At 41.3% G+C, this 16,707-nt stretch overlaps 1 protein-coding gene across 1 annotated transcript in view; it reads right to left on the bottom strand.

The window, feature by feature from the left end:
- Positions 1–4,301: 4,301 nt before the first annotated feature.
- The window catches only part of CDH1 (cadherin 1), a 71,456-nt gene continuing 59,050 nt past the window's right edge, over positions 4,302–16,707 (bottom strand). The window contains exons 11-16 of the mRNA XM_049864546.1: positions 13,378–13,523; positions 10,627–10,851; positions 10,069–10,299; positions 8,911–9,041; positions 7,317–7,460; positions 4,302–6,069 (exon numbers count right to left, since the gene is read on the bottom strand). Of these exons, the coding sequence (XP_049720503.1) occupies positions 5,860–6,069; positions 7,317–7,460; positions 8,911–9,041; positions 10,069–10,299; positions 10,627–10,851; positions 13,378–13,523 (1,087 nt within the window). The 3' untranslated portion in view covers positions 4,302–5,859. The remainder of the gene's footprint in view (positions 6,070–7,316; positions 7,461–8,910; positions 9,042–10,068; positions 10,300–10,626; positions 10,852–13,377; positions 13,524–16,707) is intronic.

Below are 16,707 nucleotides of genomic sequence, written 5' to 3'. Positions count from 1 at the left end.
CTCAATGGGGGATTTACACTCTTCCCTATAGGGTCCCTTCGAATCAACTCAAGGGCAATTTTTTTTTTTTTTTAATATAAAACACAATGGGTCTGAGATTCAGATAGTCAGAAACAGATTATTCGCCTACATGAATCCTGGTGGGACATTCAAAAGTTATGTTGTCTGACACGGATTGGACTGGAGAATGGGTTGGTGAGAGATGCTGATGAGGAGTGAGCTACGTGCATCAGGTGGACACTTGAGACTATGTTGGCATCTCCTGTCTGGAGGGGAGATGGGAGGGTAGAGGGAGTTAGAAGCTGCAAAGTGGTCACGAAAAGAGAGACTGGAAGGAGGGAGCGGGCTGTTAGGGGGAGAGTAATTGGGAGTATGTAGTAAGGTGTATATAAGTTTATATATGAGAGACTGACTTGATTTGTAAACTTTCACTTAAAGCACAGTAAAAATTATTTTTAAAAAAGTTATGTTGTGTGAAAGTCATGTTGCAAACAGAGCAATGCTTCTGAAGGCAGGACCTTCAGCATGTCTTGCCTCTCTAAATGTCAACAATGCTCTTATGTCATTGTCACAACCAAGTTCATGCTGCTGGCAGTCTTGGGAAGAGTATTCCGTATGCAAGCCCTGTTCATTTAAGTCCTCTCTCCTTAACATCAGTCAGGCCCTTGTACATCCAGGCTCTGTCCACACAACCTCCAAGCAGCAACCACTTGGCCCCTCTAGGTTTAGGAGTGCCCACACTCCTCTGGAGGGCACTGGGACAGGTGGGCAGAGAATTCCAGGGTCCTGGTACCTGGAGAAGTAGCCCTGGTGGTGCACTGGCCTGCTAACCAAAAGGTTGGCGGTTCAAACCCATCAGCCGCTCCGAGGGAGAAAGATGTGGCAGTCTGGTTCTGTAAGGATTACTCCCTTGGAAACCCTATGGGGCATTTCTACACTGTCCTGTAGGGTCACTATGAGTCAGAACCAACTTTATGGTAACCGTTTGTTTTTGGGTACCTGGAGTGTGGCTTGGGAGGAGAGCGAGGATTCTGGGTGGCCAAGTCCTTAGGCCTGGCAGATTCCTTGCTTACGGGGAAGGAGATGGCTGGAGGTGGCCAGGTGGGGCCTCTAAAGCATGAATCCCAGGGTTGGGGCCCCACTAGCCTGGATCTAAAGGCAACACAGGTGTGGCGAAAGATGAATAAGAGATTTCTGAGAATCCTATCCCATGGTAATATGGCACCTGGATAGCACTGGGTTGTTTCTTTTAGGCTCAGACACCACAAATTGACATGCATACTTTCAAAAGCAATGTCATAAAGATCCCATAAAATTTTTTGCAGCAAAAAAGTACATCCCACATGGATCATTGGGTGCATTTTAGTATGTGTGCTAGGGCACTGGGAGTGCCTAGGGCCTATAAGGCCCTGTATTTGGAGAGGGAAACATTCTCAAGCTTCTCCTAGCCTGAGGTTATTCAAATGGCCTTTTAAGTGCATATTCCCTTAGAACTTGGTATTTAAGCTTATGGATTTTAGTTTATAGGAAATGAATTCTGGAAGCCCCTTCCTTGGTAGAGATGGTGGTCTCCTGCTGATAATCTATTAAACATCTATTACAACTCCCGCACCCACAAGGTTCCTCTGGTGATATGCTAAGTAAACACCTATTACAGCCCATACCCGCAAATGTTGCATCTGAGTGGGTGCTGTTTCTCTGCAAAGAACTACATGTTTTTTCAAGATACACATAAGTCTGTATTCATGAAAATATGTTCCGCTGACTTGAAGTCTGCCAACAAGGAGCCCATTATTAGGGACTTCAGGAAGAGCGGCTGACCAAGTCATCAGAGCAACCTGAGTTGCCTCTGGTTGCTGAACCCAGAACTAACAAAGATAATGGCATTCACTAACTACCACTTTCACAAAAGTGGCTATTATGGGGAGTTCAAGCAATGCGGCACTCAAGAATTTAGCCGTGTCTGCTGCAGAAGAGATGCTTAATAAATAGTATGTCTTCCACACCATCTCTTAAGTAAAATCCTGTCAAAACATCTTAAAGTTGGAAAAAAAAATTTTTTTTGAAAGAGAAAATACACAGTGGACTCATCTGTGCTTAAGTGACCTACAAAATCCCCATTACACTCTTTTAATTGTATATATTCCCACCCAAACTTTGTCATTAGACAAAGACAAGTTTTCTTCAGCTATGTGTGGGCTCAAGTTCTTGAAGAATTATTTCCCCGTGAGGTCATTTCAAGGTGTTAAACGTAAAAGCAGTGTGTGGAAAAGGTCCATCACTAAGATTTGTAGGGATTGGTACAAAAATACTAGTGGAGGCCCTCACACCATATATCTAAATATTTTAAAACTATAAATCAAACATCCTGTTAAATAGAATATTCTCTATCGTCCAGCCTTGACAACTATACCAGGTTTGAACTGAGAATTCTCAGACTCTGCCTCAGAGCTCTGCACTGGACATAGCAGCATGGGGGGAACCAACACTCAGCCTCCTACAAACAACATAGAAATAAACAGTCCATTCATATGCCGGTATCCTCTCCCCAACAGAGGAGGCTCATCTGTGCTTAAGTGACTTTATTTGTGTTTTCTCTTGCCTAGCATACCCTCACATTTTCCCATATAAATTTTAGCCAGCCTCCAAAGCTAAACTCAGGACACAACACAAATATTTATGATGCACCTGTTTTATGGCAGGGACTACCAGGAGTTGGAGTCCCTTGGTGGGTGATGCAAATGGTTAACTTACTCAGCTCCTAACCGAAAAGTGTTGAGTCCACCCAGAGACACCTGGAAAGAAAGACCTGGCAATCAACTTCTAAAGTCAGCCACTGAAAACCCTATGGAGTTTTACTGTGACACACATGGGGTCACCATGAGTCAGAATCAACTTAACAGCTGGTTTGGTTACCCAAAACTTTCTTGCTCTGCCTCCTCACGCAATACTAACACTAAAAGCTAGTATATAACATCACTATTATGTGCCAGGCATTCTTCTAAATGTTTCATGTAAATCAACTCATTTAGTCCTCCCTATTTATCCTTATTTTATAGATAAGGAAACTTGCCTAAGCTTATGGCTAGGGCAGAATCAGGATTTGAATTTAGGCAGGATGTCTCTAGCGTCTTAGCGTCTACACCACATACTGCCTTGTAGAGCACCTACAGGAGGAGTAAGGTAACAGTTGTTCTCCACGCCTCCAAGCCTCCAGGATCCTGGCTGGTCTGCCTTCCCTAGTCTTTTTCAGAAGTCACATTTCCCCCTGGCTACCACTAACCGACCACTCTGACCAACATCGCAATAGAAGGTCCCAGTTAGAACGGTAAAAAATGTAGAACAAAATTCAAATTAAAAAAAAAAAAAAAAGACTCACTTGTGTGAAAGAGACTGGAGGCACCTGAGACTATTGCCCTTAGACAACCTTCTAACTTAAAACTGAAGATACTCATGGAGGCTGCTTTCAACCCAATAACAGACAGGGGCTATAAAATATAGGACTGGTGCTGCCCATCCATGGATCTATAAACCAGGTCTTCACACCGATTCATTCCTGTTTGAACCCCTGCTGAGAATATGCATTTCCATCCCTAGATATACTGAGTCAGAATCTACATTTTAACAAGATGGGGGATCTTCCAGGGGTTCAAACCACAATGAAGCAGTTAAGAAGCCCTGCTATAAACCAAATTAAACTTCAAATTATAACATTGCTCAGATTTTTTTTTTTTCGACACCTTCCAGCAGAGAAAAGTTGTAGGTCTATCCCAATTTCTCAACAGTGGCAGTATTGACATTTTGGGCTTGATATATCTATGTCACAGGGGCTGTCTTGTGCATTGTAGATATTTAGCAGCTTCCCTGGCCTTGACTAGATGCCAGTAGCACTCCACTAGTTGTGACAATCAAAAAAAAAAAAAAAAAACTATCTCCAGAAATTACCTAACGTCCCTTGTGGGGAGGGGGCACGGGAATATAATCTTCCCTGGCAGAGAACCACTGATTTATGCTAATCCTCACAACCTGTACTAATTTTGCTAACTGTATGGATGTTGTTTGGAGCTTTGCTTCTGCCCATAGTAGTATCCCATTGACGTGGGCTTTTTATTGGTTTCACCACATGTCACATGGATGGATATGCTCATGAACTTAATTTCCCCCACTCTGCCTCCAACAGGATGTCACAAAGTTCCGGGGAAATCATTTCAGTATGAAGCTTCTTTCTGCATGTTTTGACTGAGCTTACTGTAGTGTAATGAAATAAGACAGTTTGACAACAATTTAACAAATTTCTTTAATAAAATTTATAAAAATGCATTTCTAAGAATACTTCTCTCAGCTTGAATAGTGTTCCTTTTCCACCCCCAAAGAAAATACAAAATTATCAGCACCCACAAACACTCAAACAAAAGTATAGTGACATTCTCTACCGAGAATTACATTAGATAGTTTAAACTGCAGAAAAATCAAGGCAATTCCAAGAAGTGATTGCAGAGATAATTGTTTTCTTTTAAAAACAGATGACAGACAGTAAAGCAATTTAGATAACTCTTTCCTGTGGTTGCCAAAAGTTCCCTAAAATTCCTTCTGACTACAAGAAGATCCAAATCAAAACCCCTACCCTACCCCCAGGCCCTCTTGCTTAATCCTTTAGGGCAGTTATTTTCTTTTTGCTCCTAAGAAAAAATTTGGATTTTATATATTCTCCGTTTTCTATGCACACTTCAAATCTGGGGCAAAGGTATCCAGAGAAGCCAGCATTTTCTGTAGATACTACCAAAAGCAGGCACTTGGGAATTCTGTGCTTCCGATACCATGGTATAAGGATCCTGGTAAGAAACACATGTTGAGATTCCTCCAGAATTTTCGTCGATAGAGGTACACCCACCTCAGTTATCCTCAGCATCAGTCTAATAAACTGTCAGGTTCAATGAAGACCTCTCTTCGCACCTCCAAGCCCTTGTTCCATACTTCCCCTCTGCTGTACACCTAGCCGTCTTCTGTTTTTGGCTGCAGCACTTTCGGCACTATTCTAAGTCTCAAAACATATCACTGTTTTGTTTCGGTGATAAACATACATTAAAAATTAAGTGACACCTGAAAACTCCCCAAGTTTTCTGATCAAGGCTCCCTGATTAGAAGCAAAGTGTCCCATATTCACATAACAAAGATTCCTACTCAAAACAAGTAAATGGATAGGTGCCTGTTTCAAGTTACATACTCAGGAGATAAAAAAAGGAAAACCGTTAAAGGTCTTAATAGTACACAATACCAGCCGAGATATGGCCAGAGTAAGACACAAGCCTCTTACCCTAAAAGGGTTCGGTAATTTCTACATTAGAGAACTCCTGTCTGGGGTGATACAACAGAATTCAGAAGGAGTGAGAGTGGATATTAGAACATGGGGCACAAGTGCAGTGAATGATGGCGGAAAAGCACACAAATTTAAAAAAAAAAAAAAATATATATATATATACACACACAAAACAGCAGAAATAGGGCGGTTGACCCCTCCTTCCTTCTTAAAATGAGACAGAGCACCTAAGGAGATCTGTAAGGTGTTGGCAGGATCCTGAGGCTGAAGCTATTCTTTTGAAATATTAATATTCAATGGCCTTGAAAACATCATCACCATGTAAAGAGTGATGAAAGAAAAAAGGATTCAGGAGACAAGTGAACACCTTTTTAACATACACAGATTAGATCAATAAATTCGATATCATAACTATACTAACTGCATGGCTGATTACGGTCTCTCTCAAATGAAAGGAGCTGAAAACCAACAGTGACATGACTTCTGTGTGTCCCATCACATGGGTATAGGGATGGACCGTTCTCCCCATCTTTCTTGAGGCCCTAGTCGTCCTCACCGCCTCCATACATATCTGCCAGCTTCTTGAAGCGATTGCCCCATTCGTTCAAGTAGTCATAGTCCTGGTCTTGGTCTGACTCTGAGGAGTTCAGAGAGCTCAGACTAGCAGCTTCAGAACCGCTTCCTTCATAGTCAAACACAAGCAGAGAGTCATAAGGGGGAGCAGTGGGGTCGCTATCAGCCGCCTTCAGGTTCTAAAGAGGAAGGGGGACAACAAGATCTTTTCAGTGAAAGGAACCACACACCTGTCATCTTCAGCAAGAACACCTTCTCTTGGAGTCCTCAAGCTCCACGACACATGACAAGGCAACCATTCTGTGTAACAGCATGGTGCAATTAATACCAAGAGGGTAAATTTATACTAGACATGATATATCATTAATGAAAAGAGACAGTTACACCAAAATGTACAGAATGCTTCCCCCCTAAACCAAAATGGTAAATTATATAGGCAAGGGAGAAATAGGCATCAACCAATCAGGATGGAGTGCTCACAACTCAAGGCAGGGCTTCAACACCACAAATCAGGATGGACAGAGGCTAAAAATAATGAGGAAAGTCACACTGGTGCATACAGGCTACATGCATTTCAGCCAGGAAAGAAAAGATGGATGCCAAACAGTTAACACTTAACTCTGGGCAGCGGAGTTGGGGGAACTAATAAGGATGGGCTTGCATTTTTTTGCCTTTTCTTTCTTTTTTACACTTTTTTCTTTATATACATTTTCATAATTTATACTTTTAAAACAGCAAATGTATTATTTTTATAATTAGAAAAACAAAAGGTACAATCACATGTGATAACATGAGAATGGAAAGGATTTGAATCCAGATATATCTAAAAAGATGGCTTGAACCAGTCCTTCTTGTTCCCTGTTTTCTCTTAGGACCCAGTGGCTACAATGGATGTGCCTGATGCACCAGCCTGGGCTGCCTACCCAGCCTTCCGTTTACATGAGGTAAATTCACTCCCACATAGTTAAGCTGCCAGTATTTACAGCTGAGTAAGTTTCTGACATATACAACATGGATGCTATTTTTCTGCCCCTCAGGTAGAATTGTGATACACATTTAACATCATATCTCAACCAGAATCAGATTGTAGGGAGCAAAGACCCTTTAGTGAGCCCAAAGTAGATCTACTTGAAATCTCTTCAGTTTCATTTCTATTTCTACTAAACCCTTTCTGGTAATTCTTGATTTTACTATATGTTTTTTTACAAATTCACTGAGACCAATACAAGATGCTGTTAGTTCTGAAATTAGGATAGGACACAAATAAAAAACAAAGTCGGGGGAAAAAATAGGGTCAGGGATTAGGTAAGGAGAAAGCTTGGTTAAGGAAAAATATCTAAAGACTCTCTTTTCTCATTTTTGATATGACAGCTCCTCTCTAAGGTTAGAAATGAGTTGCACCTTGATTTTGACCTTGCTTACTTACTTCATCAATAAAATTTCCAATTTCATCAGGATTGGCGGGGCGGGGACGATACTGGGGCACACTCATGAGGGTAGGTGCCACATCATTGCGAATCACTTCAGGTCGAGCATCCAGGCCCCTGTGCAACTGGCTCAAGTCGAAGTCCTTTGGAGAAAAGGTAAAAGTACACCAAAGGGTAAAAAGGAGAGTCCCAAGAAAGTCACATACAGGATTAGTATATTTGGTTTGTAGATTACGGTATTGGATAATGCCTTAACTGTCAACTGTATGATATTTACAAGCAAGTGCTTATTTAACTTTGACAGCTTCAACCTAAGAGTCTCCTAAATAGCACTGGAAAGAAATATAGTATGAAACACTGAGTAGCACTTGATGGTACAGATACAGACTGTGGTGTCTTACTAACTTTTCACAGGGCGTATATGGCAGATTAGATTATTTTTCAGAAAATATTCACTCCTTCTCCACCCTTGCCTCTGTGGGAAGAATATATATCCATCGATGGTACACTCTGTCATGTGACTTGCTTTGGTCTTGAAGTACACAGAGCATACATGTATGTCCCTTCACTATGGGCTCAGTCACCTGACTTGCCTTGGTCAATTGTGTATTAGCCGATACAACAGAGGCAAAGGCTTAAAATGCATTTTACGTTAGTCTACTGGTACAAAGAGGATGAGAATTGCATAGAAGGGCCCTGGGCCCAACTTGTAATTTGTAACTCTCCAGCCAAACACAGTCTAGTTCAGCTGAGCTCAACACAACCTACAGATGTTTACGAGCCTAGCTGAGATCAGCAGTTGCCCCAGCTAACACGGAAATGCATGAGAAAGATATGCTACTGTTGTATGACACTGAGATTCTGAGTAATCCTAACATAACACAGCATTATCATGGTAACAGTTTACTGATACAGCGTATCTGGTATCACCAACTAGACTTAGAGGCTCCTTGAAATTTGGAACCATATCTTCTATTTCTCTGCACCCAGCATACTTGGTATACGGCAAACATTGAAATTGTTATCAATGGCCCTTTTCAAGACCACAGAGCTCAGCAATTGTGCCCATTGTGCGACCTGAGTCAAATGCAAGACTCTGTGATGGGACCCATAGTTCCCTTTCTGAATAGAGTAGATTCTTTAAGACCTTCAAAAGATCCCCGGAAAACCCCTGGGTAAGACAAGTTAAGGTCATCTCTAAAATGAGCGGAAAGTAAAGGGCCTAGATATTTAACATCTGCCAAAAAGCAAAAAACTGTTTGGTCTAGCTAAGAAACTCAACAGAAACAGATTATGTCAAAGATCGTTTGATTGAAGTACATGTCCTGAAAGGCAAAAAAGAATAATGATGAGTAATGCAGGCTCTGGAGCTAGACCATCTGCTCTAATGCTTCCTAACTGTGTGGCCCTGGACAAGTTACTTAACCGCTTGCTCTATGCTGCAGTTCACTCATCTGGATGCAGAGCAGTGAAGTATCAGTAAATGTTAGCTGACACAGAGCTATTTCAACTATCTGCCTTTTCCTTATCATCACTTTTCCCATGTAAAGAGATTTCTATTAAGTTTTTCACCATCTTTTTTTAAAAACCCACCTGGTCCTCTTCTCCACCTCCTTCTTCATCATAGTAATAAACGTTGTCCCGAGTGTCATCCTCAGGGGCCAGTAAGGGCTCTTTGACCACTCTTCTCCTCCGAAGAAATAGCAGGAGCAGCAGAATCAGGACTGGGGTGGAGGAGACAGTGCAAGAGAGCGATGAGAGCCACAGAAAAGAACACCATAAGAAGAAGCTATCACAGGGCACCACTGCCTCCATAGACAGCCACCGGTTGCCTTTAAAACACTTTCAGAGTCAATCCACATAATGATGCTCTCATTACTGAAGCTAATATATACAGTAGAACATAGTAGACAATTTTATGTAATTTCAAACATGGCCTTTAACAGGACCTTAAACCAATCACAATCATTTCTTAAAGGCTGGGGAAAAGTATTCCTCCAGTCAGAGGAAATTATAAGGGCAAAGGCCTTGAGGCAAGAGCATGGTTGGCGTGACTGGAGAAAGGTGAAGTGGCTGAGTGGGCAAAGGAGAGAGAAAAGGAAATGAGGTCATAGAGGCAGACACGTGGACCACTGGAAGACTACATATGCCAGTCTCCCCTGACTGTGGGTTTGGGACAGTGAGATATGGGTAGAGGTGACATATGCAACTTCTAGGTACGTGTCCTCCACTTTCTCTATCATCCCCCCATTCCTCCAGGATGGAATGTGGAGATGGTGGTGAGAAACTTTGACCCCATTGATAAGGACAGCACCCTAAGACCTTGCTATTCCAACTGCGGTCCAAAGACCAGCAAAGTCAGCATCACCTGGGATTTGATTAGAAATGCTTAAATCTGAGGCCCCACTCCAGACCTACTGGATCAGAATTGACATTTTACCAAGAGGCATAGGCAATTTGCATGCACATTCAAAATGCACTGAGGAATGAAAGAGCAACACAATAGAAGGAACCTGGATCCCCTGTTCACTTCCTGGAACAAGTATGCCTTTCCAGGCTTGGACCACTTAGCTCTGAACTATTCATTAAGAGAATAATAAACTACTTTTCTTAAGTCACTATTTCTTAGGGTCTCTTTCTTACAAGAGTTTAACCTGTACCTTAACTAATACAAAGACAGAAATCATTTCTAGGACATAAACCTGGCCTATTTTAGAAGTCAAAGCAGAAACATTGGCTAGCTGCACTTACTTAGCAAAGCAAGGATTCCTCCGAGAATCCCCAAAACAGCAGAAACTTGCAATCCTGCGTTAGCAATTGGCATATGTCTCTTACAGGTGTTGACGGCCCCTTCGCAGTCACACATAAAGACATCTAAGGTGGTCACCTGGTCTTTATTCTGGTTATCCGTGAGCTTGAGATGTACTTTGTAGTCACCCAGCTCTAAACGAACCTTTGGCATCAAAAGAAGAGACTCTCGGGCTGGGGAAGCAACAAAAATAAAAGATGGAAACAGGGGAGAAAAAGTTAATTCTAGAATAAGATTATTATGGAACTAAAAACATCAAAAAGGTGAGTAAAGAAAATCGAGCAACTTGTGTTTTAGTTTACTAAGCAGTACATCACAAAGTTCAGATACCAGGACAGGAAAGGGACCTTCGGTAGGATGCCTCAAGTGTCGAGGGAAAGGGAAACATAAACAGAAGGGGAGTTCAGAGGGGAAATTCAGAAATGGGGGGGTGGGGAGGGAGGGGAGGGGAAGCATGGAAGTCAGAGCAAAGTTCCCAAAATTAAGACTCGAGCACTGACCTGCATCTTTGTACTCGATGGACCAGTTGACACTTGCCCCATACATTAGTTCCGCTGTGAAGGGAGAAGTATTGGGGGGAAGGTCTGGATCAATGATGTATATGGTATGAGGCTGTGGGTCCACCTGGCAGAAGTCCATACTTCGAGGGTCTGGTATGGGGGCATTGTCATTCACATCAGAGAGGATCAGAATAAAGGTTCCAGTACCAGTAGCAGGTAGAGAGCCTAAGAGAAAAATACAGAAGAAATATCACAACTAAGGAACATTAATGAATCCCCAGTGCCTCCCATCAGCTCAAACCCAATCTAATCCTGGCTTCTCAGCCATCCATCCCCAGGTTGGAACCCACCCCTTAAGCCCCCAACCCATTAATCCCTAGGGCATCTTCACTCCTGGTTAGGCAGGTCTGACCATCTTAGGTTGCTGCTGTTGTCTTAGGTTGTTGTTGTTAGGTGCCATTGAGTTGATTCTGACTCATACTACAGAATGAAACATTGCCTGGTCCTGCTTCATTCTTACAGTATTTCCTATGCTTGAGCCCGTTGTTGCAGCCACTGTGTCAATCCATCTCCTTGAGGGTCTTCCTCTTTTTCGCTGACCCTCTACTATACCAACCATCATGTTCTTTTCCGGGGACTGGTCTCTGCTGATAACATGTCCAAAGTACGTGAGACGAAGTCTCGCCATCCTTGCTTCTACGGAGCATTCTTCCAGCTGTACTTCTTCCAAGGCAGATTTGTTCATTCTTCTGGCGGCCCATGACATATTCAATATTCTTCCCCAGCACCATAATTCAAGGACATCAATTCTTCTTTGGTCTTCCTTATTCATTGTCCAGCTTTCGCATGCATATATGGTGATTGAAAATACCATGACTTGGGTCATGTCTTAGGTAGCCATGCTTATTCCCACACTGACAACTGTTATTCAAGTCATTCCTCATACTAAGGACACCCTTCTTTTTCTTCTTCTCATAATTTTTACTCATTCATTGAATTTTAACTATTTCAAAAGTCCCCCCCACAGCCCCACCAGTTCACCTTTTCCTAAATTTCTATGGCATTTAAAATCTTACCACACACACAAAAAGCCTCATACCATAAAAGGTAGGGCCTTTTTAATTGGATGACAGATGGTTTTCAAAAGAGATTTGTAAGTTCATATACACTTCTGTTTACATTTTTTGCATCTCAATACAGCACCTAACACTCAAGTACTCAAGGAACCATCATCAGTATTATTATGGAAAAATAACATAAAGAAGAATTAATCTCAACAACTAAAAGGTATTTGGTTACATAGGTAGATGTGTATGCTTATATGTGTATAGGTAAGCACATATGAATACATGAGTATGCACATGTAGGTGTTTCTGTGGGCAAATGTATATACATATTTGTGAGTGCTGATTATATATTCATATATAAAATAAAGCACATGGGGACACAGTTATGGATACTTCCTAGACATAACTAAACACCTTGCAGGGTTGAGTTACTGGGTTTGAGGGCTTAGGACCATAGCCTTGGGGGGCAACTTGGTCAAGTGGCATAACATAGCTTATAAATATAATGTTCTACATCCTGGTTTAGCAAGTAGTGTCTGGGGTCTTAAAAACTTGCAAGTGGCCATCTAAGATACAACTATTGGTCTCTACGCATCTGGAGCAAAAGAGAAAGAGGGAAACCAAAGAAGAAACTAGACTACAAGGCTAACAGTCTATGTGAACCTCGGCCTCGTCTTGCCTTGGGACCAGAAGAACTACATGGTGCCTGGCTACCACTACCACCACTCTAACCAGGGACACAATAGAAGGCCCCTGTTAGAATGGGAAGAAAACATAGAACAAAACTCAAATTTATAGAAAAGACCGGACTTACTGGCCTGATAGAGACTAGAGGAGCCCCTGAGACTATCACCCTGGGATACCCTTTTAACCTGAAACTGAAGCACTTCTCAGAGGTCACCTTTCAGCCAAACAATAACACCTGTGAGGAATGTGCTCCATAGAACAATCAACTATACGAGACCAAATGGGCAGCATTTGCCCAAAAACAAAGATGAGAAGGCAAGGAGGGGCAGGGAAACTGGAGATGGAAATGGGGAGAGTGCTGACATATTGTGGGGATAGCAACCAATGTTACAGAATAAGTTGTGTATCAATTGTTGGATGGAAAACAAATCTGCTGTGTAAAACACAATAAAATGTTCAACGACAAAAAAAAAAAACAGGCTGGAAGAATCCACGCCTCGCTAGTAATGATGATAATGATAATAAAAACAATAGCACTTATATAGCATGTTCTATGTGGCAGACACTATTCCAGGCTCTTTAACATAAATTTAATCATTTAATCCAGATGGGGTATCATCATCACCCCCAGTTGTCAGATAAAGGAATTTAGAGACATAAAAGTTAAGTAGTAAGTTGAAGGTCACACAAGGTGTTAGGCTTGGACCTGGGATATGAACCCAGGCAGCCTTGCTCCCATGGAGGAGGAGTGGGGTTCAGGCATAAAGAGGGAGTGGTTAAGAGAAACTTCTGCTTGATCTAAATTGTTTGCATTTTAGATGATGAGAAATGCATTTGTGTGTTTTTATTTAATTGGTGAGAATGCATTTGTGTGTTTTTGTATAATTAAGAACAAAGCAAAAAGAATGAACTCATGCCTCCAAAACAAGGGTGGGGAGCAGGGAAGCAAGCTAGTCAGGAGAGTGAGGCAGCAAAGGCCCAAACAGGGCCTCCTTACCATCGTCAGTAGCAATAATGAGGGCCGTGTATGTGCTGTTCTTCACATGCTCCAAGTCCTCTCTGTCCAACTCAGCCCGAGTGGAAATGGCCCCAGTGTCCGGATTAATCTCCAGCCAGTTGGCAGTATCCCTCCAAATTCGATACCTGAAAAGGCACAAGAGCTGGGTTAGAATGGGAACAGCAAGCAGCATATAGATGAGGAATGCTACGGTTCCATTTCATATATGTGTCTATTTCCAACTTTTGTGCTGCAAAATATCAAACCTACAAAAAACTTGCCAGAATAGCATGCTGACCACTCAAGTACCTTCATCCAGATCCACCGATTGTTAGCATCTTGCCAAATTTGCTTTCTCTCTGTGTGTGTCTAGACCCATATACATAATTTCTTATATTGCTAAGTCATTTGAGAATAAGTTGCAGATATCATGACCCTTTCCTCATAAATACTTCAAAGAACAAAGGCATTCTCTTGCATAAGTACAATTTGATTTTTAATTTCAGGAAATATAACCTTGTCATAGTATATAGTAGCATTATTTAATATATTACAAGTATTCAAGTTTTATAATTTCCTCCAAAATGTCATTTATAGAAAAAAATTTTCCGATTCAGGGTCTAACCCAATATCATGAATTGCATTTAGTTATCTTGTCTCTTTAGTCTCCTTTAATCTGACACTGACGCTTTTGAAGCGTGCAGGCCAGCTGTTTTGTAGAATTTGGGATTGTATGATTGTTTCTTCATAATCAGATTCAGATAATGCATTTTGATGTCATATTCTTCTCAGTGCTATTAGCAGTGATGTCGGTCTGTTCCATTACTGGTGATGTTAACTTGATCACTTGCACAAGTGAGATGCCACCAGCACAGAAAAGGTCCCATTTTCCCTTTAATCTGTAACCTACCCATTCCCATTGAGTCGATTCCAACTCAGTGACCCTATAAGATAGGGTAGAACCACACTCACAGGGTTTTCCACAGCTGTAAATCTTTATGGAAGCAGACTGCCACATCTTTCTCTTGTGGAGCAGCTGGAGGGTTCGAGCTGCTGACTTTTTGGTTAGCAGCCCAGTGCTTTAATCTGTAACCTAAGGGGAGAAAATCTGAGAATATCCTGTTGCCCAACTTTCATCTAGTAGATTTAGCATCTGTTGATAATTCTTACCTAAAGTAATAACTACTATGATCCCTATTTATTTTTCAGTTCTGTTGTTCTGTTGTCATTGCTATGTGTTCACTTTCTCCCATCTGTTTTTAAATTTTTATTGTGTTAAAATATATAAAAAGTTTGCCATTTTTGAACCATTTAAAAACTATATAATTCAGTTGATACTAATTACATTCACTCCTCTATTTGGTTTTAAAAGCAGACTCCTCCAGACTAGCTCCTTAAAGAGTATTTAAAAAAAAAAAAAACACCCAAACCAAACCCAGTGCCGTCGAGTCGATTCTGACTCATACAGACACTATAGGACAGAGTAGAACTGCCCCATAGAGTTTCCAAGGAGCACCTGGCAGATTCGAACTGCCAACCCTTTGGTTAGCAGCCACAGCACTTAACCACTATACCACCAGGGTTTCCTTAAAGGGTATAGTGGTTTAAAAATGTTGGCATTTCCCCTGCCAAGGGCATTTGGAGATGGTGGACATGATTTAGGTTGACATATTGACTTTGGGTTGGGTTGGACTACTGGAATTTAATGGTAGGTGCCTAAGAGGCCAACGCTCTTTCCGATCTTACACAGCAAAAACCTGTTTTATTCAAAATGCTAAGAGAGTCCTGTCGAGTATCACCTTATTAGGAGTCACAGAAACAGTTAATCAGAGGAAACAAAGGGATGAAAAACAGGTGTACTGCCCAGTTATATATTGATGTCATGGAAAAGACTTAGAAAGGGAAGCGAAGAAACCTAAAAGGAAAGACAAGCTCTGTGGGCTTGTCTTTACCTCCTTAGAAGTACAAAGCCATGAATTACATAAAGTGGTCTTTTTATTCCAGGGGTAAAGGCCTCTAAAATACTGTTAATAAAACCTTGTCCCCAAACTTGCCCAGCCATTGATGGTCTGAGCAAAAATCCTACCATATTATCTTTGGGTTTTCACTATTTTTAAGGACTTCAATTAAAAACACGTTTTACCAGGCCTTATATTTTGGACCACGTAGAAGTATCTTTGGATTATTAGCAGAACATTAACTACAGGTACAAAATTAGAGTATTTTAAATCAAATCCCAGGCACTTCTCCTGTATACACTCTGGTATATATTCTACTAGATAAGGATAATGCCACAAACACACCTAACCAAAAAACATTAATTCCTTAATGTCATCTAATGCCTACCTATGTTCAAATTTCCTTGATTGCCTCAAGAGTACCCTTTATAGTTGGATTGTTTCAATCTGATTCCAAGCAGTCTACACATTGCAATTAATTGATTTGTCTCTTAACACTCTTTTAATCTATAGCAACCACTCCCTCTCTTTTGCCGTTTATCTATTAAAAAAAGCTAGATCATGTCATATGGAGTTCCCACATTTGGTATTTGGCTGACTGCTTCGTCATGGCATTTAACTTGGTTCTTCGTTCCCTGAATTTCTTCTAAACTAGATTCTAAGACTTGATTAGATTCTGTTTCAATCACCACCCCCACCCCACACACACATACTTCGTAAGTGGTGCTGTGTACATCCTACTTCATCACATTAAGTGGCACATAATGTCTGGCTGCTTCGCTTTTAGGAAATGCTAAAATTGATCAGAAGGTTTGGGAGGTTATCGGCCTGATTGATCCATTTTAAAGCTCCCAATCATCATTTGGAAACCCTGGTAGCGTGGTGCTTAAGAGCTATGGCTGCTAACCAAAAAAAGTTGGCAGTTCTACTATGTTGTATAGGGTCACTATTGAGTTGGAATCGACTCGACAGCAACAGGTTTGGTTTTTTGGTTTAATCATCATCTATGTAATGATTCCAGCAGCCACTGCTGGTCACTGCCTGGGCACATTACACCATTCACCCCACTCCCAACTGTAGGCCACCTACAGGTTTATCCGTGCACAGCTGAAAGGTGTTCATCAGCCCTTCCACTCCCAGTCCTAGTTAGGACTTCCCAGGGTAACTAGACATTTTCAAATAACTTCAGAAGTTGAAGCCTCATGTGAACATTTTGTTTTGTTTGTTTTAGTAAGTCACCAGCATTGATGCTAAAATCTCTTCCCCCAAAACAAAACAAAATACATTCAATTACCAAGTATGACTCTACTCTGGATGTGCACAACATTTTTTTATGAAGAGTTGGCAGCATTCTTACAGCTTCCTCTAAAGT

The sequence above is a fragment of the Elephas maximus genome, chromosome 21, assembly GCF_024166365.1.
Source record: "Elephas maximus indicus isolate mEleMax1 chromosome 21, mEleMax1 primary haplotype, whole genome shotgun sequence".
NCBI classification, from domain to species: domain Eukaryota; kingdom Metazoa; phylum Chordata; class Mammalia; order Proboscidea; family Elephantidae; genus Elephas; species Elephas maximus.
The sequence above is the reverse complement of the archived record's forward strand: the minus strand, read 5'-3'. Positions and strand labels throughout refer to the sequence as shown.